The sequence below is a fragment of the Octodon degus genome, unplaced genomic scaffold, assembly GCF_000260255.1.
Source record: "Octodon degus isolate 3935 unplaced genomic scaffold, OctDeg1.0 scaffold00001, whole genome shotgun sequence".
In the NCBI taxonomy this organism is placed as follows: domain Eukaryota; kingdom Metazoa; phylum Chordata; class Mammalia; order Rodentia; family Octodontidae; genus Octodon; species Octodon degus.
Genome location: NW_004524577.1, coordinates 2,933,933 through 2,960,794, shown reverse-complemented (window position 1 = coordinate 2,960,794; position 26,862 = coordinate 2,933,933). Strand labels below are relative to the sequence as shown.

At 51.9% G+C, this 26,862-nt stretch overlaps 1 protein-coding gene across 1 annotated transcript in view; it reads right to left on the bottom strand.

The window, feature by feature from the left end:
- Window positions 1-2,553: 2,553 nt before the first annotated feature.
- Window positions 2,554-26,862, bottom strand: part of Prkcb (protein kinase C beta) — a 211,773-nt gene continuing 187,464 nt past the window's right edge. Inside the window, exon 17 of the mRNA XM_004623124.2 lies at window positions 2,554-3,194. Coding sequence (XP_004623181.1) covers window positions 3,042-3,194 — 153 coding nt within the window. The 3' untranslated portion in view covers window positions 2,554-3,041. The remainder of the gene's footprint in view (window positions 3,195-26,862) is intronic.

Sequence of the window (26,862 nt, the reverse complement as noted above, 5' to 3'; positions counted from 1 at the left end):
GGAACATCAGACAGTGTATGGGACAAAAAGAGGGATCACACTACGATTCCCCTAGCCCAGTGGTGGCAAACCTGTGGCACATGTGCACAGCATGACAGCTCCAAAGGTTCGCCATCACTGCCCTAACCTGATCATTCTGTCAATGAACTTGATCGGTATGTATGAAGCCACCCGAGAGCCGACTTTTTTGCTGCCTGAAGACACATGGGAAAGTCTGAAACACAAGCTGGGATGGCCACACCAGAAAAATTATCACTGTAAACCAAGCAAGTTAAAAAACCCACTAAGTTTTGGGCTGGTATGTTATGCAGCGTTAGGCAATGCTGTAGACTTGTATCACGTGTGTGCTTTCATCCATCCATCTTTGTGGTACGTCTGGAGTCCCGTAAAGTGGAGGTCTGTAACTTCACAGGAAGGGACACGCAGGCCCTTCCTCACCTTGGCAGCGAGTGTGGCTCTGAGTGTGTGGGGACTCCCACAAGCCAACGCAGTCAGGAGAGAGGGTTCTAGACTGGCTCAAGGCCACGCACTGCTAGCTGCAGAGCACCCGGAGAGAAGCTCGGCATTCCCGTCCGCAGCACAGAACCCAGCCCTGGGGCTTGCTTTCTAAGTATACGTCCACTTGGTCCCAAGAACGGATCCCAGTTAGAACAGAGAAGAACCGCAACAACGTGCCGTGTCACTTCGGAGATTAAGTTCTAAAGTGACTCTGATTGCCAAGTTGGGCACTGTCCCTCAAGTGATCTGCTCTAGAGGAAGCCAGCTACCAAGTCCAACAGCAGCCTGATGGAGAGGCCTGTGTGAGGAGCTGCAGCTGCCAATGACTACACGGAGAAGCTTAGAAGTGACTTCTAGGACCCCAACTGAATCTGCATGACATCATGGCCACACCAGCCTGGGACTTCCTGAGAGACTACCAGCCAGCTAAGTCATGCTTAGATTTCTGATACACAGACATTGAGAAATGATACATATTAGTTGTCTTAAGTTTTGGGCATAGTTTATTCCCAATAGATAACTAATGCAACTTAGGCTCACCCAATCAAAGCAACTCACCTGCCACCCTTCTCTACCCAGACCCAATGGAAAGTTCAGGAATGTGCACATGGTCAGGCTGAGCCAATCAGAGTACAAGGAATGGTGTTTATGGGTGCTCCCACTCTTTCTCAGGGACATGATTCCAGCCCGATGAGGCTGGAACGTCTGCAGCCACTTTGTCCTCCTCAGGGGAAGTCACTGATTATCTTGTTGGTCTCTATAACCCCAGCACTCAGGGCTATGCCTGGGTCAGAGTAGGTGCTCAATATTTATTGAAGATTGATTTATAATTTTTATATAGCAGGTGGAGAAAGTTGGAGAAACCGCTGTAGAATGCTAAACGCTTCAATAATACTATCTTGAATAGAACGTGTCATCAAATACCTATAGAAACCTATGTATTTTTACTTTCTAAATCTGATGGCTAGAATACAGTTTCTCCTTTAATTAGCTTCTGCCAGTTTTAACTGGCAGAGTTTCTGACATTCGCCGAGGACGAGCTCACTGGGAAGGACCAGTGGGCTCGCCGTGTCTGTCCGCTTGCTGCATTCACTGGGCATGTGCCATGAAAGGAGCTGGGTAAGTGCTGTGGAGTCACACCGCAGTGCGTGTGACAGGCTCGCTCTTCTCTGCTACCCTCTAGCCTGAGCAGCTACAAAGGCGTGTGCTGCAGGCTGGGTTACTACATCCTTCACGAAGAAAATAGAAGCATGACTTCATTCAGAGAAACTACCAGGCTGACGCCGCATGAGTCACTGGCACGCCATTCTGCTCCAGAGTGTGGGCGCTCTCTCCAGCCAGCGACATGCAGAGGCGATCCCCTGCGTTTTCCCATGCTTGGGGGCCTCTCCGGACAAGCATGGCTACTGCGAGAAAGGTATAGACATCTTTCTCAGATACTAACCTAGAGTGCAACAGTGAAAGGTAAGTAGGCGTGCTTTATAAATGGTAACGTCCTAAGGATCACAGAAAAGGGCTGTACCGACACCTGCCGCCCTGGGGACTGTTAGCAGGGCTGGGCTGAAACTTCTGTTTCGTACCTTGTGCTCAGCAGTAAGCACGCACTGCAGTGTGAGTGGCTGTGCAGAGCTGCCGACTTGCAGCACAGGGAAGCCCTGAGCTCTTCCAGTCTGTGGCTCACGAAGGGCAGCAGCCTCAGCTTCAAACGGCTACAGCCGTTGGGGAAGCGGCTGGAAGGTTTAATAGAGTAGGGTCGTGGAGCCGGGAGATGAGAACACGCTGTGCTTTTACGAGAGACAGCCACGTTCGGCTCTATTGAATTCTTTCCACACATGCCCAGTGCTTCCACCCTTCCGATTTTTCCCCTGAGAGAATTTCAAAGTCCAGGGACTCATACAAAATGACTCCAACTTTGAAACGTTGACTATGATTTTAATTAAGTAAAATTCTACATGAGTGAAATGAAGCTCATCTCTTGCAACGCTGGTCTACGGATCTTCAATTTGTGAGGGCTGCACCAGAGCCCTTTGAAATATAGCCGTGTAAACAAGAGAGTTTGCATATATTAATGTTTAATCATATCAATTCTTAAACAAAAATTTTTCCTCCAAGAGACAATAGTTCACAGTAATTGCAAAGCTTACTCACAACTTTAAAAATACCAGTCATGCTTAGCATTCAAAGAAGATATTAGAGAATAACTGTAAAAACTTTTACCAGGAACATCAGCTTCTGACTTTAAAAATTACAAATACTGAAGCATTTTGGTATCAGACACAGCAGTTTGGACATTGTCTGTTATTGATGAGTTTCTGGGAGTTTGGGAAACTTCACCTCTATAGTTGGATAAGCGCTTATTCTAAACTAAGTCTTTTCAAATGTAGAAAACGAACTAGCAAAGCTACAAAGAAGAGCCCACTAAGACAAGCTCTCCACAAGTGGAATGCCAGCATGTGCACCATGAACCCTGGAAGACTAGAAGTGGTACGTACACTTGGCCCGGGGTCTCCCGCCCCGGGGCCAGCAATGGAATTTGCATTCACCTACACGTTAATGACGAACTCTGGGTTAGTATAAGAGAAGCCAGCAAATTCATTTTGGTCCAAGTTCATGATGAAGAGTTTATCAGTGGGAGTCAGTTCCACAGGCTGTCTGGTGAACTCTTTGTCGAAATTGGAGGTGTCCCGCTTGTCTCTCTGCCAAACGGAAAGCAAACACATTAACACAGCGTAAGGAGGAGGGACTACGGCCTGGCGTGCCAGCAGTCGGGAAGCGCCCGTGCTGGCGACCGTGCAAGCTGCCCTGCACACAGGAGTGTCACCGTACACTGGGCGTTGGTTTCCGGATAGAAAACTCAGAGGACATTTTCTAAGAAACAATATAAATTATTGAATTTGGGCCCTGCCACAAAGTGGTGTGTATGTATGTGTGCGTGATGTGTGTCAGTGTGTTTTCTTTGAGATTAAACAGGTAACTACTGCTTCCCATGCATGATGAAATAGAATTAGCTAGAATGTTCCAGAGGCAATCCACTCACTAGCGCCCCCTGTGGCTAGGAGGCCTTCTTTGGAAAGGAGAAATGCCGTACAGCTACTCTGCTTCCAGAAGGTAGAACCACCATGTGGGGGAACCAAAGCACTGGTCAGTGAAAGAGGCTGACCACTGTGCACCCACGTCCACTGGTGCAATCGAAGTTCTGAAGGGATGCTCAAAAAATACACCCACAGGCAATTTGCATCTTCACAGCCAGAGGTTCTCTTACAAGATGCTGGTAGCAGGGGTCTAGTCAACACATATATAACAAAACCCAAAGCATAAAGGAAGACCTTGAAGGGAAGCTCTAAAAAAATGAAGCAACTCAATTCTCCTGCTTACTCTGGCATTTCTTTCTTTTTCTTTGTAAAGTGCGTGTGGGGGGCATTAACAATCCCAGTTTATTAACTATAATCTGAGGCAAGCTTTATCCAGGATCACTGGGGTGGAGGCCATGGGTCTTCCTTAAGATGCTCTGACATCTCCAGGTCCCTGACATCCTGTTGCCACCTTTCACCTTCACCTCACCTACCTGGAGGGCAGCTAGAGCTGGAGTCTTCATTCCCCCTTTGCTCGGCATGAGCCAGCCAAGGGATGGCCTGATGGCTGTCTTATTAAGAGGACCAACAAGGACAATGCCCAGGAGTCACTGGCACCAGACAGGTTGCCTGGCTGGAGGTAGAGCTATGGAAGGGTAGGTCAGTGGGTATGGGTCGACTCAGCGCTGGCCCATCTTGGACCTTAAACCTAAGCCACACTTGTGGGGTCTAGCATGGGTTTAACATTAGCCTTTCAAAAGGGCTGGCAAATAAGCATTCCTCATTGCCCAGCTCATTCTCTTTTGAAAAACTTTTAACAAAAACTGCTGCTTTTGGCTGTTCCCTCGAGGTAGGCAGTCTCTGTGGGGTTCCCTAGCTCCTCAGGAGGGCGTGCAGAGGAGGGAGACAAGGCTGGCAGCATGAGTGCGGCGGGGCACGTGTGGCCTGAGAGGAGCGGCTACGGATGCTGATGGTGCTGTTTCCCAGGTGACTGCCATCTCCTGCCAGGTCCCACCGGTCGGGCTTTGTCTTGTCCAGCCTGCGATTAGCCTGCACAGTGCTGTGCATGGCAGGAGGTTCCGCAGCAGGAGCTCTAGGTGCCACTTCCTGCCCAGGAAAACCCTGTGACTCCTCCAACAACACTACCACCCGTGCATCCCTTTCCTGATGCCCACAAGACAAACTTGAATATCCTCTTAACTGTTATCAGAAATGTTTTATGTAACGTTCCCTGTAGGAGGGCGAGGCCTTGTTTGCTTCTTCACTTGGCATTTCCAGTGCCAGGAACAGCCTTTGGTCCATATTGGGTGCTTGTAACTACTTGCTAAATGAATAGAGGCTCCGCTGAGGGCAAGCGTCTTGGCTTTGGCCAGCTCAGTCCCTCTGAGCAGAGACCTCACTCAGAAGCCAAGTCACGTGACTGACTCCTGCTGGTCCCGAGGGGCTCCCAGATGGGCAGCGCCAGGCTGAGTCCCAGCATCACCTGAGCACCAGGAGGGCCTTTCACAGTCTGGGAGGTCCAGGGCCACACAGTGGGCCGGCAGGAGGGCAGCTGCCCCCTCTCAGCTCCCTCCCGTGTCACCCCCACCTGGGAGTGCAGCCTAGGGTCTCTTCTCGCCAGCCCCAACTCTGGACAGCCCTTTCCATTTGCTGTGGGCTGCCTCCACAGACTTGGTCCTGCGGGCAGATCTTCTACGCGCTGTCCCAGAATCTTTCCCTCAATTTAGAGAACGGTCCCTCAGGTTGGAATAATTCCTTTTGGGTTGATAGCATCTGAAGCTGCGTGATAAGAGCAACACACCCCCAAATGGGGTGGCTGACTCCTTTGGCCCATTAGCCCCCCAGAAGGATCACTGTGACCACAGCCCCATTCTTTCTTAGAAGAGGAGCAGGTCAGCGACAAGTCTATGAAATTAAAAGGGAGATTCCTGGACACCGGTAGGCAATTAGCCATGGTTAACAAGGACTTTGAATTCTTGTTGGATTTTCCCATTTACCTTAAAATTTTGTTTCCTTATTTAAATTATTTTGGAAAATTTCACCTGCTGGAAGTGGGCTAGAAGAACCATGCTGGGTCCACTCAGGGGCAGCCTGCGGGAGGGGAGGCACTGTCACTAAGAGGGCCAGAGAGGGTCACGCCTGCAGACATCTGAGCATTATTCTCTGAGAGTTCACAGGGTCAGACCCGACCTGCAAATCCAGTTCCCGCTCTCCTTGCAAAGAGCTGGTCCAGGATTTGCCTGGGCTCAGAGCTTCACGACTGTGGTCTGCTAAAGCATGTTGATGTCTAGAGAGGTGTGCGCCTTGTCTACCACCCTATCTGCTCCCTTCCCCACTCCTCCCTTATGATTGTCACAGAAATCCAGGTGGAGATGCGGCTGCTGTACCTTGTCCTTTAGCCTCAACCTGTGGCCTGGAAAGAGAGGGGCAACCCAAAGACATCTGGTGACTATTTCTTTTTTGTAAGAACCTACTCCTGCCTGACCCAGGGATGTCCTCTCTAGAGCACATCATGCTTTTCAGTGCTCGTGCGGTGAACGGCCTTCCTTGGGGTGGTCTGCTGGGAGCAACAGTGGAAGGGGGTGGACTCCGCTGTTACGTTCCACTGTGCTGCTGGCATTCCACCTGGCACACGCTTGGTGCTCAGGAAATGAATGGAAGGGGGAAGGAGCAGGTGAGAGCAAAGCTAAAGTACATGTTTTCCTTCCTGGGTAAGCTGGTGAAGTCCTCCTCACAGCTCAGGTACGATGAAAGCTCTGTTTCCTGGTTTCCTCTGCACCAGAAAGGTCGACAGACCAGTAGGAAGTCTCTCTAACGATTCTTATTTCCACAAAAGGCCTTTCTGACCACCCCTGAGCAAAGTGTGCTAGGGGAACGGAGACTTTGGCTTGAGTTTCTATTTCTGCAAACTATGAAACTTGAAAAATAATGGCAAGAATTTGGAAAATTTAAGAGTGATCTATCTATCTATCATCTATCTATCTATCATCTATCACACATGTATCCTGTATCACCAGCTGTTGTGTCCATCTCCCCAACCATCCTATGCTGTGTCTTATGCTGGGCACCGACCAATGGCCAGTGACCCATGTTTCTTTATGGTTTTCATCCCGGCAGCATGTCCAGGACAGGCCTGGCGATCCACCTGGAGGCGAGGGATCTCCACTAACTGGCCAGCTGGTGGGCACAGCTTGGGTTCCGGTCATGCTGTTCCAGAGCAGAAAGAGTCCTGCGCCAAGAGGTGGCCGCCGGGCTCGGCTGTCCACACGCGAGCCCGGGCAAGTCCCCCTCCTCTCCACAAGCCAGTGTTGCCAGTGACCAAATGAGGGGGTCTTGCCCCAATTACCCTCCTCCTTTAGCCTCCTACATTCGCAGGTAAGACTTCAGCCATCAGTCACCTTCGGTCCAGATTGCTGCCACCCAGCAGCCTGGGGCTGTCCCCCAGCCTGAAGCAAGGTGAAACGAGGGGCAGAAAAGACAGAACCTGGAGGCACATGGCCCGAGCAGAGGCCAGAGGCACTGCTGTCCGAAGGTGAGGCTTTTGGGCATGTCTGTCAAGTTTTTACAATCCCCTTGAGGGTCTCTTGGGAGCCCCGTAGCTTCTAAAACTCTGTCGAGCTGTGCTAAGGATGGTCTGCAGGGCTTAGACTAGCAGGAAGCAACAGGCAGAGTCACCTGCTGTCCCTGTCCAAGCAGGCTGGGGTGACATTTCTCCCACCCAAGGGGTTTCTTGGGCTCCTAGGAGCTCACAAAGCTGCTTATTAGAGACAACAGGGAGTCCACAAGGGAGGAGCAGGGGCTCTGACGGGAGAATCAAGAGCCCCAGCCATGCCCAGCTGTCTCGGACTTGACTCTGGTGAGCAGCGCAGGCTGTGAGCTCCGACCGCGTCTGAGCCCTGGCCAGGCCCCGCCACCTCCTTCCAGGCCACCGGGAGGCCCCAAGTGGCCCACGGCCCCTTCCTCTGGGAGCCCTGGGGCTGAACTTGAGCTCTGGATTTGGTTCTTTTCTCCCAAGTTCCTTCCTCCGGCCCTACTTTGTAGTTTGGGTCCGGATTTTTCAAAGAGAGTAGTTTTCCTTGAAATAGCATGTCTTCTTTTCTTTCTCTTTTTATTGTATCTTGTTGCTAGAAGAAAAATGGCATATAACAGATACCCAGCTACACATGACCATTTCCAGAAACATCTTATAAAACAACATCAAAGAACACAACCATATTTGTTTCAAGAGATGTAGTCCTTCTCAGAGCACTTAATCAGTTTTTCAAAGCCAGTGACAACCTACACAAATTGTCTCCCAACAGGTACGAATTTGCTGGGATCCACAGCTATCTTCTTGGTTGAATCAAAGCAGGTCATTGTGGTTAATAACATATGGACATACACTTTAAAGCACGTGTAACAAAGTGAAGAACTTTTTTTTTTTTTTTGCATTTGAACAGAAAGAAAACCCAAAGCAAATAAAATCTGAAATGTAATGTAAAACCATGGCCCTTGGGGACCTTCTAGAGTGACCATGTGTTTCGGGGAATGGTGCCAAATGCCCTTGTGGAGTAGTTTGGGGACAAGGATGACCAGGAACACACAATATCAGGGATTACAGTATGTGTGTTGGGGCAGGGGTAGTGCCAAAGCTGGTTGCCTTTTGCCCCCTGGAAGTGTTTTTGGATTGCAACTGTCTAAAAAACATATTCTGGAAATTTTAGAAGGACTTAGAGATAAGCTTCTTAACTTTGAGTCAAAAAATAAAAATACAATTTTATTTTTAGCATGCTCTTTTCGAGCTTTACTGCCTTGAGAACAGGCAGAGGGAAGGGATTCCCTTCAGGGCAAAGCTGCCATGCATCTGGACAGGGGCCAGGCTCCAAGCCTGGGAGCGGGGATGCTGCTAGCGCTCGAGCCATCTGCCCATTTTGTAGGAAAGAAGATACACTAGCCGGCTGGGTGGACACAGAAGTGCAGAGAACGAGGGGAAGCAAGCAGGCATCTTCTCTCCCCGCTGGATGGATGTAGCTGACATGCTGGGGACATGAAGACTTTGATAATGTCTCAATTATGCAGTGTATTTTCCAAAATACCTGCATAATCCCATCTCGTGGAGATGCTCCAAACTACGTGAGGACATTTGGGCTCCGAAACATGGTCACTCCAGGCTCATCAGAAAACAAAACATGGGTGCAAGTTGGCAATACAAAAAAATGTCACCACAATAGCTATTGAGCTTGAATGACAGAAATGGAAGACGGAGATCTACACATCTACTTAGCTCTTGACTTCTGGTTTTAAAAATTCAGAGTTAACAAAAGAAAATCCTTCGAATTCTGACTGGTCAATATTCCTGATGACTTCCTGGTCGGGAGGTGTTAGGACTGGTGGATGGCGGGTGAAAAACCGGTCGAAGTTCTCAGCGTTTCGCCCACACTATGAGAGGGGAGAAAGAACTTGTGGTGGGTGTGGAAGCAAAAGCAAGCGCCCAAACAAAACAGAATCAAGCAAAATCGAGTGTGGCCCTCTCTAGTCCCTTCCCAGCTCAGAGAAGTTGTTTCAGTGGTCAGCAGTGAGAGCGACATCAGACGCAGGGTTCTCCTGGCCTTGCGGACATGCCCTCGGGCTCCGCAGGGCGAGCTGCAGTGGCTCACCCGGTGCCCCAGTTTCTTTCTGGGAAACCAGGAGATGTCAGGCAAAGGCATGAGATGGTGAGGCCAGTGGCATGAGGCATGTCCCTGCCCCACCCTGAAGAGTCAGTCAAGCTTATCTGAGGGGAAGATGGAATTACCTGAATGTTTTGTTTGCTACAAGATGCAAAACAATCCCCATCTGTGCCTCACCTGGAAGGTCTCTCTGTTTCTAGACGCAAATCCCTTCACATGCTGCCCTGGGGCCCTTGGTCAGGAATAACAGAAGTCCCCAGCTCAACAGAACCCTGTCTGTGAACTCCAGCCAGTGGGAAGATCCCAGCCACAGACCCAGGCTTGGTGCCCCACGCTGGGCCAGCACAGGGCCTGGAAACTGCATTGGTCGCTGAGCCTTAAGTACATGGTGCCGGAGGTAAACTCTGTTGTCCTCTTTCTGAACAGCAAGAAGTAGCGAGGAAGGAAAGAAGCCAGGACCAACGGAGGTGCCAGGCTCCAGGCCAAAAGCCACTCCCGTTTCCCACCTGTCCTGTGGTCCCTCTTGGTGAGTAATAGTGGTCAGAGGTACAGTTGTGACACGTCTGTGGGTGTGCAGTGCACACGCAAGTGCACATACGCACACACAGTAATTCACACCTACAAGTCACCAAGTCTGAGGGCCTGTGTTCACCAGGAAAACCCATGTGCACAAAGCTCTAAGTAGTTCAGCAGACACTGAAACAGGAGGGACGAGCCACCTAATGGTATCACAGCAGGGGTCGTAACCGCGACAGCTGATTTTGCTGTGCATCTGCTTCCGGTAGGCGCTCTGCAGAGCGCTTGGCTTGCGCTATTCACTTAACACACCAGCGACCCTAGTGAGCGGGTGTCACTGTCATCACCATTTTATACATGCAGAAGCTGAGACCAGGGAGATTGTATCCTTTTTTTAATGTCTCACAGCTGACCAAGGGCAAAGCCATGGGAGGCGGCGGCTGGCTGACACGGTTCCATGGTTTCCAAGTTGGCCAGGGACAGACTAAAAAACGGCATGAGCAGGGTAGCAGAGAAGTCAAGGGGGGCGTGATCAGGTCTCGGCTACTGAACGAGGAACTACAGCGGTGACCTGCTAAGGCAGAGCAAGTGGCAGAACTCAGGCAGCATGATTTTCACCATGGCCACGACCTGACAGGACAGTGAGAGGCCCAGAGGGAGTAGGAGTTCAGCTGAAGAAGCTCAGAAGTGAGAGCGCAAATCAATCCACATTCAAGTCAGGAGGGCTGGGACGCTGGCAGTGATAAAAGCTGCTGAGCACTTTCCTTGCCGGCTCACTGAGTGCTTTCATACCCACTTCCCATTTAATTACGTCACAACCCCGTGAGATGAGCACCCCATTCCCACTGGCCAAGGAGCGAGCTGCTCCAAAAACCCGCTGAGCAGCAGAACTAAGAGCACGCTCGCCGGCAGGCAAACTGAGGACGGCGAGACTCCACGGGGTCAGGGCCCAGCTGTCTCCAGGGGCCAAGCAGGAAGGCCGCTGGGCGTGGGCCACCCCACCCGGCACCCGGGCGAGGAGTGCTGCGCGGGGAGGTGGCCCCGAGCTCACTGCGGGACCGCGGGGCACAGTGAGGCGGTGGAGGCGTGCACCGCGCCCCTCTCCAAAGCCCTAAGCGGGAGGCAGGCGTCCCGATGTGCGGGTGCACCAGGAATGCAGTTCTCGGAGCGCCTCCCCCGGCTGGTCGCATCTTGGTTGGCTGGAAAGGAGCTAGAGTCTCTGGCCGGCCGCTGGGCCCTGAACCCCGACATCCTGCCGCGCAGGCGCCATGTGGCTCCGCGCGAGCGACTGCTCTGCGCAAGCTTCCCGAGTCTCAGGCTCCTCTCAGGCAACTCGGGGGCAATGCCGACCCGTATCGTGCGAGGTTGGGATGACCGTGAGTGAGGGCGCCTGCAGCCTGTGCCTGGCACCGGCGGGGCGCCGAGCGTGCCACGCCGGTCTCCCCTGGCTCTGGCGCTGCACCGCAAGCCCCAGCGGCAGCACGCGCTTCTCAGGACAGGCCGTTTTCATGGTGTTTAGGTTTTAAACACTGCAGGGACAGCCTTGAATTTTAAAAAGGCTCTTGTTAGACTTAAACATACCTGTTACTTTGAACTAAACTGCTTTCCTTTTTCTTGGTATGCTAAAAGAAAAAGATACAACTTCCATATCATAAAATACATCTTATATTGATTTTGCTGTGGGAATTTTAAAAAACACTAATTTGATAAAAGGATGTAAATAATCAAATTCCAGAAGAAGCACAGACATGGACACAAAACCCATGCTGTAAGGTTTTTTTTTTTTTAACCCTAACAACAAATTAGGGTTAAAAAACCCTAAGAACAAATTAGAGAACCAAAGACTGGGCGTGGTGGTGCACACCCGTAACCCCAGCGCTGGGGAGGATGAAGCAGGAGGATCACTATGAGTTTGAGCTGCGTAGCGAGACCCTGTATCAAATACATAAAATTCAAACACAAAACAAATTAGAGAACCATATTTGTGTACTTACTAAAGAAAAAGGGCTCTTTACTAAGAAGTCAAATGCATGAAGAAGAAAAAGCCAAGTACCGGAGAGGGAGAGAACAAATTTGGAAAAGCCAACACATACGAGACTGTGCTCAGCCCTGAAGTGATTAAGGAGATAGACTCGAACAATGAGGAGGTGACCTCTGAACAGGAGCCTGGGAAAGCGAGAACAGGGGTCGCTGGGACGTGGCACAGCAGCCACGAGGGACCCGGGGCGGCACTGTCTTCCTGAGACCAACTGACAGGTCAGAGCAGACCGAGGGGAGACGGCAGGTCAGGTCACAGGGGGCCAGGAGCCAAACGGCGGGCCTCGGTGGCCAGGCGAGGCCAGCGGATTTTCACCTCAGCTTGATGAGAAGCCACTGAAAGTCTGAAGCTCTTAAGTGACAGGACCTGACATTTCAAGAGTCACTGGTGCCTCGTGCACAATAAGTGGAATGGTGGTGACACTCACGGAAACAGCAAGCCCCGTCAGAGGCCGCGGCAAGGATCCAGCGAGAGGGTCTGAGGAAGGGGACTGTCGGGAGGGCGCAGACACATCTGGGTTTGGCATGCGCCGCAAGCTTAGCAAACCAGGTTTGCTGAGGTGGCTGTGCAGAGGAGGAGAGGTGCTGCCGGTGTCCGCAGGCTGGTGCCCTTCGCTCCTGGGGAAGCGAAGGCACTGCTTGGGCACATTCGCGGGGAGAATATGCTTTCCTCTATGTGCACTGGAGCCTCCAGCAGCCCAGCCAAGGATGCTGTGGGGGCTGATGGAGGAAGGGGGAAGACGGCCGAGGGAGGAGAAGCCAGATGGCACCAGGGCCAGAAGGCAGGCGAATGTCCCCTCACGCAGAGGGCAGAAGGCTGGACAGAAAAGGGGGAAAGTGTGTGGGGCAGAAGGGACGCTACTGGGAGAAGACAAGGGAGTGAGTGCTGTGGGCAGGACGTGGGCAGGTCTGCAGGTGTCTTCCTTGGCCTGGATGTTGGGACACAAACCAGCCAGCCCAAGGAGCCTGCGAGCAGAGATGCAGTTTTCAGGGCTGTTTCTTCTTTAAAACCCATCCATTTCCCACGCACACCAGCAGGCTGCTGATTCGCCTGGGCTCCCCAGAGGCAGGGAGAGAGGCATGAAACAGCTTTTGGCAGCGGCCCCGCCCCCTCGTCTGAGAACAATGAAATCTTTAAGTGAGATAGCGCAGAGGATAGCGGGAACAGGGGTTAGCCAAGGGGGCACCGTGCGGAGCTACACCGGAGCAGCGTGATTTCCTTGCTAATAAGCAGCTCGAGAGGCTGGCAGATCTCAGCCTTCCTGGTAAGTGTTTCTGTGTTTCTCAAATGGAGCTGTCACTGCCCATTAGCTTCGGGAGCGCTCCCTAAATGGAGCCGTCAGCCCCTGGGAGGCACGGCTGGGTTCGAGCCCGCAGCCCCCTGGGAGAGCTGGCAGCCCCACGCCACGATCTGACTTCAGAGGTGAGTGGGCCGTACCCACCTCCATCCTGCATGGGCTCTTCAGCCTCGCCTAGGTGCTGAAAGGAAACACACTCCTCGTAATGCAGGCCCCAAGGCAGGACCACTGGGCCAGGCTCACAGGCCCCCAACCAGCGAGGTTACTTCACCTGCAGGCATTTCTGCCTGGTGCTGGAAGGAGTCCTAAGAATTCTGACTTAGGGAAAACTATCCCTGACCTTAGGGAAGAAACAAACAAAACAAAACAAAGTAGAGCCATGAGTTCTTCCACTCAAGGTTTCTTTTTGCTTCTCTTCCCTCCAGTTCCTATTTTGCTGTGGCAGCAGGAGTCTAGCTCTCAAACGTGGGCCTGGTGTGGCTCAGGGGTACAGAAGGGGCACAGCACGTAAGGGGCTGCAGGTTCAAGTCAACCACCAGTGCCACAGAAACAAACCAACAAATGCAGAGTTTTCTCAGCCACGCCAGCCACAGAGATCCTCAAGAAATGCCAGGCGGGGCCCAGGAGCCCCTCAGCTTCAGCAGAGTATGTTTCCAATGCACAGTGGAGGTCTGAAGCCGTGCCCAACACTGAGCCACGCGTGACGCTGAGCCCCACACACACTACGTTTCTTCCCCCGTACCTACATACTGTGAAAACCCAGTTTATAGATTCCACGAGCAATTAATAACAACAGTCAAATGACTGAATAGAACACTTATGGCGGTATACGCTATTACAATTATTTAAAACATATAGGATGTTTCTTCTCACTTAATATTTTTGACCACGGCTGACACAGGTAACGGAGCGGTGACAAGGAATGGCGAGGGTCAGGGGCTCACTGTGCCATTCTCTTGCTCCTACCCAAAAGGGCTCCCCACTTCCCAAAGCCCAGCCTTTCGCAGTGGCTTACAGGGCCCCCGGGAGGTGGCCTGGCGTGCTGGTCCACAGGCCCTCAGTGCCTGCCTCTCACAGCCCCTCAGGCGCCCTCCAGCTGTGCTGCAACACCTCTGGGTCCTCGGACACCACAGCTCTCGCACCTGTAAGCCTTCACACCTGCTCCCCCCCGCCAGGGCCACCTGGGCCCACCTTCTCCCTGTGCCGCACTGTCTTCCACCCCTCTCCTGTGTTTCCAGATAGGTGTCCCTTCTCCCAGGATGTTTCTCTCGACCCCTCCATCCCCTGGGAGCGTCCCATCAAGATAAAGTATGTTAACCAAAGAAATCATCAGGAAGACAAGCTGGAATCTGTGACCAACAAGTAGGGAGGCCCAGTTAAATAAATACTGATACATCTATTTGATGCATTTTCATGCAAAACACTTTGAAAAAGGAAAATGTAGAAGAATATTAAATGAGATGGTTATATATAATTCCTAAAAGAGTATATGTTTCCATTCTATAAATTATATACACAAATGAATAAAAATATTTGTATGCCTATTGTACATGCTTACAGAGATTAGGAGAGTTAACAGATTGTTTTCATTTCCTCCCTTATCTTTTATGCCTGACTGTGTTTGTGAAAATTTAAATATCAAGTACTATCATTATTTTATAATAAGACTACAAAAGCTATTTTAAATGAGAGAGCTATTACTGTGGGGAAAAAAAGGGAAAAGTAAAAACCAAGAGAAGAGGATTATCTAGCCAAATCGTCAGGGGCAGGGGCAGCCTGATGCTGTTCCACAGGCTCTGGCTTCGTCCCCGAGGGGCTGCCCCAGGGCGTATTTCGTGTCTGGCCCTGGACATGCCTTGCCTAGCATGCTGGACACCGAAGATAAAAGAGCCTGGCCTTGTCCTTGTGGAGACTGTCGGTGAGAAGGCACTGAGTTCAGCTCCAGTACTGGAGAAAAAATATGGCCAAAGGGCAGGATTTGGAGAAGATAAAGACCTACATGGTGGTGCTGGCTGCTTAACAAGAGTTTGGTAACAAAAGCCAAGGTCAGTGACTCCTTCTGTTCAGATGGGCTCGTTCCCTAGAGTGTGAGGACAGGGAGGGGGTGGGGGAAGCGGAGTGCGGAGGAGGGCTCAGATAAGTGTTCTGCTGGTCTATGGAGGGGCAGCGCACGTGCACTTTTTGTCTTCTTTCTTAATTTTCCTATTTCTCCCTTTTTCATTTCTTGTGACTTTTTTTTCTTTTTCCAATTGTGCCTGCATGAACCTGGTAGTCTCAACAACTCCTCTGAAGACAGCAATATGCAATGCAACAAGCACTGTCGAATTCCTGTCACTTTGTTTGGTGAAGTTCTGTATCATTTCTAACTTTTTCTTTTATATTACTATTCTGCATTCTGTTTAAAAAGGAGGAGGAGGAAGGAGGAGGAGGAGGAGGAGGAGGAGGAGGAGGAGGAGGAGGAGGAGGAGGAGGAGGAGGAGGAGGAGCAGGAGAAGCCGCGCCGCCGCCGCCGCCACCACTGCCAGTCCAGGGCGCTGCCAGTTCAGCCCATCAAGCCAGGTGCTACCCAGGCTACAAGGCGAGAAGATCACAGTGAAAATCAACCAGGCCAGGCAGCCTCGGCAGAAAGACAGAGAAGTGCTTCCTCGCGTGCGCGCCAGCGCAGCTCCCCACGGCAGAGCGCAGGGCCATCAGCCACTGGGAGAACGAGCTAGCGAAGCACGGAGCGCACAATCACAGGATCATTTTCAGAAGTCATTTGCGGACAGTGGCTTTTCTCTCCAGCAAAGAGGCGGACAATATTCAGCACAGTCCAGCCTTTGGCAGAAAAAAGAAAGATGAAAGTCTTTTTCCTGATAATAATGAAGGCTCTGCAATAAGGATATTCATCTTCTCTGTCTCTTCAAGAGGAACTGTGCAGCAGGGCCCTTTTATGTTTGATAGCAAGTTTGTTTTGGTTTTGTTTTTCTTAATTTTTATTTTAAAATAACCTGCAATGTTCTACTGTCCTTCAGATCTCGGCTTCAATGCCCCCCCTTCAGAGACGCTGCTTGGGGTTGGTCCCCTCCAAGAGACGCAGTGTCCTTTCCTTACTCTGCACCAGGGCGTCCTTGTTCATTCCTTTCATAGGAAGGAAATGTCCAACCCCTCTCGGATTGTAGCCATGAGTTCATGCCTCGGCGTAGCGCGTCTATTCCCACCTGGACCGTAAGCACCATGACAGCAAAGGCTCTGCTCACCACCGCATTCCCGAGACCCACATGGGCGGACGGGTAATGGCATGCAAAGCACTGCCCGGGGACAGATCCAGGGCCGACGATGAGCAAGTATTACGTGCTTGCGTCCCTCCAGCTCTGCAAAACCCTGGGGCAGTGAGGCAAGGTGGAAGCCTGGCGCCTGCCTACGAGTTGGCCCCAGCAGGGGCTGCAGAGCCAGCGACTTCTGCTGGTCTTTTCCATGCACAGCAGAACAGACAAGCTGTCGCACAGCACCAAGAAAGACAAACCCCGAGTGACTGCCCCGGCCCTCAGGCCAGTGCTCTGGTCTGTGCTCCGCATGGCTGCGTGAAGAGGCCAGAGGCCTCTGCTTCTCAAACAGCATCTAGTCAGTATTTCCTCCCTTAACTTGTTTTTCAAAAGAAGCTAAGTGAAGCATGTGGTGAACATGTTCTCTCCATCAACAATGTTACTGTTTTTTTCTTATCTATTTTCACCAGTCATCCTAAACCCATACTGTTGGTGTCAAACAAACTCACCCTCTTTTATTTGCTTGTTTTTAGAGGTGACGTAGGTGGGGAAATAATCTGCACTTTACCAAAAACTGGCCAAGTGAGCTTGGTCCAGGACACGTGGGGAGAGCCAAGCTCTAGAGAGCGGCTGCGTCTGCCCCAAAGCGCCTGGGGCTCCCGGGCCTCTACTTCGCTACCCCGACCTGTGTTCCCACGGCCTGGGGACCAAGCCGGCTCCATCAAGTGCCCCGAGGGTTACCCGACTGTCAGCCAAATGAGCCCAGTTCCTTAGCCTTACGTCTGCTGTCACTGTCACCCAGACCCAGCTTGTGGGGCGCAGTGAGGGAAGAACAGTCCAGACCCATGTTGAGGAACTTATTCATGGTATTACTACTGTTGCGAATATTAGGGCTTTCTGTTGGGGACACACTACATGAAAAGCCACGTGCCATTACTGTTTTTTGTCCCCCAAGCTTAAATTGAAGCTTTGTGTTTGAAAGTAATTAAAACTTAGATGAAGACAGCATGTGCATATTCTTTCATTTAAAAATTACAAAAATGTGTTTTGCTTTGAAATTAGATATTAAACTAAAATAGTTATGACACCCTGGGAAGGGGGCAGATAGGCCCTGCCCTTGACATTCCTTTGCTGTTTAATTCTTAAATTTTCATAATTGCTTTCTTTTAATTCTGAGAGATGAAACAGTCAACATGTTAGAGAAAAACAGGAAACTAATCAAAATTTTTAAATAAAGTCTTTTTTTTTTTTTTAAGTGCACATCCAATCCTCAACAGGGTAGCAAGTGACCATCCCTGTGCTGTCCTTGTCCCTTCCTGGAGGGAGTCTGCCAGACTCAGTGGTTCCCAGGGGCCTCCGGGCTTCACCACCCAGGGTCTCCCATTCTAGTTGGGAGCATAAGGAGGATACGCCTGGCTTAAAACACAAAACCAAAGTCTGACAAGGAAGCCCAGCAAGGCAGGGAGGAAGTGCGAGGGGCCAGGTGTGCAGCTCACATTAGGGCCAGAGGAGGAGATGCGTGCGTGCACCCCTCAGCCTGGAGACTCAGCGGATCCTCAAACCACCTCCCAGCTACGTTCTTCACAGTCTGTGGAGAGGTGCGGCTTGTGTGGAAGCCGTGCTTCTAAATAAACTAGAGAGCTTTCTTATCTTCCTTCGGGGCTCCAGACAGGTCTCCACTCTAAAGTCTCCTTGGACTGTAAGGCTGCAAAGATGGGCAGAAAACCTGTGAGACAAGCTCAGTGCTAGAGAGAGAGAGAGAAGGGAGAAGGGCTTGGCGAGGAGGAGGGGCTCTGGACTCGGCCCACGGTCCCCAGCTGTCCCCTGGTGTCTGCGGGGGACTGGTGCTCAGCATTTTCCGGCTCCTGATACTGAAGCTAGAACGGTACGGTGCTGCCTGTGAACCTGTACACCCCCATGCAGCCCACCTCACCCCCAGATGACTTACGCTGCCTAATGCAGCACCAAATTGGAGTAGTCGCCACACCACACTGTAGGGAACGACGGAGAAAGAGCCCCTTAGGCATTCGGCTCAGAGGCAGTGCTATTTATTTGGGTTTTTTTTACACTTTTGATCTCTGGTTGGTTGAATCGATGGATGCGAAGCCCAGGGATCAGCGAAGCTAACGCACTCCCAGACACAAGAAGCTCTCCCAAGAGTGAAGCGGAGAGGGATGCACGCTCAAGTGTCACCTCCCAGGCAGCAAGGAGTAAAACAAGGCGCAGAAGTTGTACGCAGCCCGTGAACGGTGTTAAGCGCAGTGTGGAGTGCTGCTGAGACGGCCGCATGCTCTCCGAAGCATCACATGGGGCTGGGCACCGAGGTCACCCCAGGAAGGAGAACCATGCCCAGGCGGGGGTCAAGGCAAAGGGTGACATAATTCACCACACTGCTTTTGGGTCACTCGAATATTTTATTTTTCAGATTCTTTTTATAAAGAAGGGAATATCAAAGTATAAAATAGCATGATGAGGTCAAGAAAGATAACACACGCCAAGGAGAGGAGGTGATTCTGAGGACACTGGTGACTCAGAAAGAGATAGATGGTAATGGGAGAAGGTGCCAGACTGCACCAGAATCGAGGGGTGAACACACTGTCATCCGGGAGCAACAGCGACTGGCGACTCTTTCAAACGTTTGTTTGTTTGCATGCAAGTACGACAGGGCAGAAGGCTCAGCAGCAGGAACCAGGAACCCCTGGCTTGAAGGATGGGACTTTAGGGTAAAGAAAGACAACCATACATGGTGGTGCGTGCCTGTTCTCCCGCACTCTGAGAGGCTGATTCAGGAAGACTGCAAGTTTGAGCCCAGCCTGGGTAACTTAGTGACCTAGCAGATCCTGTCTCAACACAATGACAGAATATAAAATAAGGCATGGAGAAGATGCTGAGTGCTGATGCAAGGGGTGGGCCGCTGCCTTGGCCCACCTGCAGGCATCTCCCCTCCCCCAGCAACAGAAGGACCCATCTCTTCTCTCAAGACACCTGGTTTAGATGGGAAGAGAACAAGTTCTCTGGCTAGGGAGGGCAGGTAACCCTGGCCCAGACAATTAGCACAGTCTTCCCCATGGACTCGGAATCAAAGACTAACATGTAACCTGCTATCTTCCATAAGACCCAGCCCCACGCTGCTGGGAATTTCTGGGCATACAGTTCTCTTTTGATAGCGGTTACTGAGGCAAGTGGCCCTTACTGGTTACTGCTGTGTGCCCAAGAAAACCCTCGAGTGCAGGATGATGTCGGTGCAGAGGAAAGGCGACCAGAGGGCTGCTGGCACTGGGTAAGATCAGGAATCCGGATGCGTCTCACGCTCACTTTTGGATTGTTGGTTTGCTTAAGGGTGGCTTGAATCCAAGTGCTGTTTGTGACCACAGTCTGCGGTTAATACACAGAGAAGCCGAAGACACAAGCTAAACCAGGCAGAGATATTGGGGAGACCCAAGGGTGGGTCCAGAGCAGGGCTGGAGGGGTGCGGAGGAAGAAAGCAGGTCCAGAAGGCCAGGGGCTGGGCAGGAGGCTGAAGCCCGCCTGCCACAGCTGTCCACAGCCCCGTGTCCCCAGTGCCAGGAGAGATGGAGCTGCCGACTGAGGCCCCAGGGACTTGGGGCAAAAGGAACTGAGCAAAGGTGTCCAGGGCCTGCCCAGGGACTTCAGAGCAGCTGCCTGGGAAGCAAAGGGCCCAGATGGCATGCAGGGGCTCCGAGGGACTCCATGGCCCAGCTCTGCTCTGCTCAGCTGCAAAGCTGTGGGACTGCGGGTCTGTCACTGGCACCTGCCTGCATGGCGCAGGCTCCCCAGATGCGGCTGCGCATCTTCCCAGCTCCCCCACGCCCCCGTCAGCAGCCTCCTAGATGCTGCGATCCCCAGATGCGGCTGCACATCTTCCCAGCTCCCCCACCCTCCCGTCAGCAGCCTCCTGAATGCTGCAATCCTTCCAGCCTGGCAGAACTGGTGGCGGAACTCGAGAGCCGAGCTTCATGGCTGCCCACCAGGAAGAGCCCGTCTCTAAGGACAATGTTTAAACTCAAGTCTGGAGCAAGGGGAGATGAAGCTCCATGGCTGAGCTCTGGTCCTTTCAGGGGATGATAATAAACACTATCGTGCCTAAAAGCGTGGGCTCTGGCTGGAGAAAAAGGGCTTCATCCTGGCACCAGGAATTCCTCGCTGTGTGCCCTGAGGAAGTCACTTGGGCTCTCTGAGCCTGCTCCCTTACATGGGAGGTAAAATCAGCACCTACCTCATGGTGTGCTTTGGAAGATGAAACGAAAGCAGAGAGCATTCTGCTGTCTGGGAGAACGAAGTGGCTTAATAGTACATGCATGAGTTGCTTTCATGTTATGTTCGTAGACAGTGTTAATAAAGTCTTCATTAAATGGAAGGCCAGTTTGCTTATCCTAATTATGTACATTCCCTGCGTCAATCACTTAAGCAAATATCTGGGCCTGTTTTCTCATCTACAGAATGAAAAGGCTGAACTTCACGTCGAGGGTAATCTTTAGTATTTCTATTACATTTCAGTAGTTTCTGTCAGACACAGCCTAAGTTTCAAACTCCTCTAGGCATGTGACCTTCTTGACTACCATTTCATTTTGAACAGTTGGCTTCTCTTCCAGGGGACAACTCAAAGCCAGATTGATTCAGGGATTTCACGTGGCCCAGGGACCTGCCAATGCCAACCATCTGCAGGGAGCCTGGTTTGATCTTCAGCTTAAATAGGTTCTCCTTGGTGGAGGTGTGGCCCGACAGAAAGACGGACAGGACAGTTTCCAGCCTTTAGGTCCTTCCAGTCTAGGCTACTTTTTTTTTTTTGTATTTCAGGACAGGGTCTACAGGGTCTCACTGCATAGACTGGACTTGTTGTGAGTCTCCTGTTTACAGCCTCCCAAGTGCTGGGATGACAGATGCGCGCCACCATGCCCAGTCTTAGGCTACTTGTTAATCAGTATGAACGCAGCCTAATGTTTCTGATTAAGATCTCTGCGGACTGCAGGCGTCTCCTCCTTGCCGAGCCCTCTCGGCTGCTTCCTGCCAATGGTTAGTCACAGTCTGCTGTCTTTGTCAGCCTCAGAATCAAAGCCTTAAGCAGCAAGAGAGATTTGCATCCTTTCAAATCCTGCCAGAGAACTGCAAACAGTGTGAAGATGCTACTTGTTTGTTGCAATGTTTTAAAATAAATTTGCAGTCATTTGAATTGTAAGAATTCTGTCTCTTCCTCTTATGTAATGAACACCATTAGTGGTGTTGCCATGGTTCTCTCCTCTTCCTGTGAACACACACCTTCCCTGGGCTCTGAGAAGATCGTCTCCAGCAGTCTTTCTAAGGATATGGCACTGTGCTGAGTCCAGGGCGCAGGACACCACGGTGACTCTCCTGAAGGGGGAGCAACTATCTCCACCTTGGCTGAGCCTGACCCCGTTTCCTTGTAGTGATAGGTACAGAGCTGGCCAGGACCCTTCCTCAATTCAACTGGCCTTAAGCGACACATACGGGTCCAGCCGAGGTGCTGATGGTGGTCTCTGAAGATGGCAGGCAGTATTTCCCCAGACCTCCACCTGTGCTCCTGAGTGTGAGCTGGATCAAGATGCAACCAAGAGCCAGTGCTTCATGCTGTCCCCTGGGATCGAGCCCCCAGAGAGAGGCTGTGACATCCCAGGGCTTGAAAGATCACAAACCAGAGCTGAAGAACCCACCCCAAAACATTAGACGCCAGCTCAGCTGTGCTACGTGGATCACTCTTTCTGCATAGCCTTCTCTCTGCATACTGCTGAGGTGACTTGGAGCCCGGGTCTCCCACTGAGCCCAGCTCGTTCCTGCCATTCTCACAGTCGCTCATCCTCAAGCCACTCGCTTCTTCATGAATTAATCAATCTGGGTTCAGCCCTCAGTCAAGGCCTTACCCGGGACAGCCGTCATCGAGGCTGACTTGGCTCCCCAAAACCCAAATATGCCTTAGTGTCTTTATTCTCACCATGGGTTGCACTGCGAGTGGCAGATTGGAATTAACTCACTAGAATTCCACTGACTTTCCTTGGAATTACAAACATAAACTTCCTGGGCCATGACAAGGACCGGGAAGGGCTTCCTCTAGTCCAGAGTTCAAGTCCTAGCTCCGCCGCCTGCTAGATCTTGAGCAGGTCAAGGTTAGGAGTGGCCCAAGATCCATTCTCTCATCTGTAACACAGCGACGTGGACACTGACATCATAGAGTCATAGTGAGAATTAAATGAGGTGACTCTTGGGAGACACTTAAAGCAGCGCCCGAGCCAGAACCAGAACTCAACATTTTTTCCAATATATTTGAATAGAACAAGTTTTAGGAGAATTATTTTAAATCCCCATTTTCAAACAGGTATTGTTCTCTTGAGCACTTGGTACTTTGAGGGAGTTAAGTTCAAGGCTTAAATAAATCATACTGAGTAAAACTTCGATCCCTTTCTTCAGCCTTGAATCTGGAATTTTAATAGCAAACACACAAAGGCTGTACTTTCTGGTTTCAATTCAGAAATGTCAGCACATCAAACACACACCTTCAGACACACACAGCGGCACTTACTCACACCACATAAAGGGCAATTGGCTTTGGAAGAGAATGTCACATGAACAGCATTGGAGCTCATTAAAACAGGACTTGAAGCTTTTGACCTCTGCTACATAAACAATACTTGCGGACGCCCGAGTTGCCAAGAAGCCAAGGCCCGAGAGTATGAATTCATTTCAGAAGCAGTTTAGCACTGAGATGCTCAGGATTTGGGCAAGTCTGAGATCAGATAACTTATGCATCGCTTGGGAAATGATACTACAGTTGGGGGGTGAGGGACTTTATATTTCGGGCATGCAAGATTCCCAGGCCTTCCTGCAGTGCAGATGCCTCGAAATTATGAGGCTTTCTGTAAACTAAAGATAAAAATAGGCAACAGGAACAGAAATCACTGGAATCAGCCTGTGACACAGGTGTGGGCCGGGTGCAGGCTGGAAGGGGGAGGGAGACAGGGAAGGAGGGAAGGGACGAGCTGATCCCGTCTGCAGGGGTCTGGTGGCCGCCGATGCCACAGCTCAAGGAGGCGGCGGAGGGAGCTTGTCCGAACATCTCCTTTTCTGAGAGAACTGACAAGCGGAGTGATCAGACTGATCCTATTTTAGGAGCCAGACAGAGCCACACTTAGCAGCGGGCAGATCTCTGTACACGCTGCAGCACTTCGGCTCCAGGGCTTACAGCAAACCAGGACGTGTGTGTGCCCCTTGTTTCCCATGCCCTGGCTCCTGCACTCCCAGCTGGGGGAGCTGATCCCAGGGCTGCCTCGTCAGGGAAGCCGGACACGTGTCCCCGGCCGCTCTCCCAGCAAGCCCACGCAGAGATGCTCACATCAGAACACTACCGGAGCCTCTGAGAGAGGGTGACAGGATTTCATTGAGGCAATTCATGATAATAAGTGAATGCCCTCAGAGCCTCCATCCAGCCCTCGATGCAAACGCACTACGTTAGCCCTTCCTGTGCTATGACACTATGGCACCGTGTACTACAGATTTTGCAATAAAACATGCAAAACGCCAGTCTGAACACACTCTCTGTCTACTACCGCACCACAGAATCCAGATGGGAGCTCCTGGCCGCGAGGGGACTCCCTGCTCCCAGCCGGCAGCACACCGTCCTCATACCTCAAGGATGAAATGCACGCCGTGGCCTAGCTGTGGTCTGCTCCGTGCCCTGCAAACCAGCCTGCAGAGTGCAGAAGCTTCCCGACAGCCCAGTCTATGCACTCATCTGACTTGCCAGGACCAGTCTGGGCTCTCGGGCTTCCTACTTGGGCAGTGATGAGGTCTCAAGGGAGCAGAGGTCACCTGCTGCGAAGCGCCTGCCAGGGGCTAGGACCTGAGAGGGCCAGGCATGGGGTGGGGGGTACTGCTAACCTGAGCACAACCGGGTGCTCTCAAATTCCTCCAACCCGGGTGAGTCCCTGGATCATGGGCCTATGGTGTCACAAGAAGCATGTGGTGGTCATTACTGGCCTCTCGGGCTTTACCCTGACCCCTCCCTGAGCAGCCAGCAGGACCCTAAACAGATCAGACCAGCATCCGGCTAGTCCAGAGCTGGAGTGAAGCCAGCACCACCACAACACTCAGCAGCTTGTCCTCCTATGGCTCTCTGGTCTCAGGTCCTTTAACTCTGTCCCCGAGCCTCCAGCTCAGCCATATTTTGAGCATCCTCGCAGCTGCCAGGCAAGCTTCTGCTTCAGGGCTGTCATGCCTGTTGGGACCCCTGACCCATCTCCACCTCCCCTCCCTCACCCTCTCCCTGTGTTTGCCAGAGCCTCGCTTTCTCGGGGAAGCTCTCCCCTGCGTGGTGCAAGCTGACCTTGCCCCACTCTGGCCTCCCAAGCTCCACTCCTGCTCGGCTCCTCCCGCGATGCCTGTCACCTCTGACATGTGGCCCCTCCCACTTGCTTCTGTACTCATCGTCTGCCTGTGCGCCCCAGAAGACAAGCTCAGTAAGGGAAGGGAGCTTTTCCCTCACTGTCTGCTTCAGGTGACTCAGCCCCTGCCAGTGTCCCCATGGAAAACGAACGCAGCACATGCTTCTTGGCCGCCTTCAGCTGAGCCATGTGCTCCAGGTGCTGACACACCAGCGCCCACCTCCCTTGCGTGGCACTCGATTCACAATGGCGCGCTGTGCTCCCAGAACGTTCTGTGCCCTGCCTTTACTCCCATGGGCTACGGCCCCATGCTGTGCTAGATCTGCCTACCGCGCGCTACATCTGCAGCTGCAGGACCCACCCTTCCGCTCACAGCTGGCTGCACCCTGCAGCACGGGCCCTGCTCCCTGCCACAAGAAGTGTAAGGAACGCCCAGCAGCCCCTATCACAGGCAGAACTTACGAAAAATGCAAATGCTCAAGCTCACCCCAGACCAGATGAATCAAAACCTATACTGTGACCAAGTGGCTCCCGCGTACCTGCTCAAGTTTAAGACACCCCATCAGGCTGCATCACGGCAGCTGCGGTGCCAGTCAGGCCTGCAAGGACAGAGGTGGCATCCGCAGCCCTCTTACCCCGTACAACTCTACCTCCAGACTCTACCTCCTCAGGTCCCTTGCCGCCATGCGGCCCCAGGACACTGCAAAAGCACAGGATGCTGTGATGTTGTGCAAAGTCAGCAAGCAAATTATAGCCCTTTATAAATGGGGTAGTAACTCACACAACAACCAATTTATTTCAGACACCCTGGTGGACATAGGGAAAGCCCCGCACACTAATATCTCCCCATGTATTGCAGCATCTGTTTTATGACTAGTCATTTATTCATTCATGTGATAAGAATTCTTAGTATCTAGGATGTGCTCACCCTTCCACAAAGCACTGAGAGCTGACACCCGAGAAGTCACACAGTCTTACAGTCTAGTTGAAAAGATAGATGTCCCAGGGGAGGGGGGGAGTTTGATGTTGGACGACAATAAATTCCTGCCGAGGAGCTAGGAGGCACCTCCCGGAGGGGGGGCATTCTACCTCCGAAACAAGCAGAAGCAAGGCCCCCTCTCTAAAGGGGAAGTTGGGGCCATAGGAAAGGCCCTGGTGGGCCGCTCTCTGCAGGCGAAGCTAGCAAGGGCCAGAAGGATATACGTGCAGGCAACCAAGGACGCCCAGCAATTCTGGATATGAGGACAGGGGTTGACTTTGGAGGATGCAAAAGTCACTTAAGCCAAGTAGCAACGGATCTTGCCCCAGGACACCAGAAAGCCATTGGGGCCTTTCAAAGACAGACACAACCAGATGCACATTAAGTGTACGGTGTACAATAGTGCACCATAGCTAACGTTTTCTGTAGTTTCAAACAATGCTCTGCAAACAGCTCCTTGTCACAGTAGAGATGGCACTGGAACTTTAAAAAACACGTTTAAAGTGATTTTAATGAACCTCCAATGATAGCACCCTTCGCTGAGACTGGACTGCAATCCTGCTACTGCCCCGTTTCTCTTGACTTAGTAGCATGTGTGAATTGGGTGCACTGAGAGACACGCGGGCCGCCCAACGTCCCACAGGCACACAGAGCTCCACACACACCCAGCCCAGGCCTTCCGGAAGTGGCAGTAAGCAGGGGTGGGGAGGGCGCCACCTAACCCTGGGGTGGGAGTGTGGGCTCCAGGGCCCAAATCGACAGTGTAAACGTTCGAGCAGGTTGAACCTGGGGGCGAGTGGCGCACCCATTATTAATCCATTATCAACATGGATTCCTCTGCATTCCCCGGTCCCACGCACACAGATACCTCCCCTGTGGATCAAAATGATTTCTAAAAAACTGCATCTCCCCATACCTGCACAGAGCTTGCTCCTGTCGTTATCCCCTCAGCCACACAGTAGGACAGCTGCTCACAGAGCACCTGCACTTAAGGCACTCTCAACGTTCAGGGGCGACCCGGGGCGCAGAGGGGCACGCAGGCTACGCGCGGGGGCGACCCAGGGCGCACAGGGGTACACAGGCTACGCGCAGGGGAGACCCAGGGCGCAGAGGGGCACGCAGGCTACGCGCAGGGGCGACCCAGGGCGCACAGGGGTAC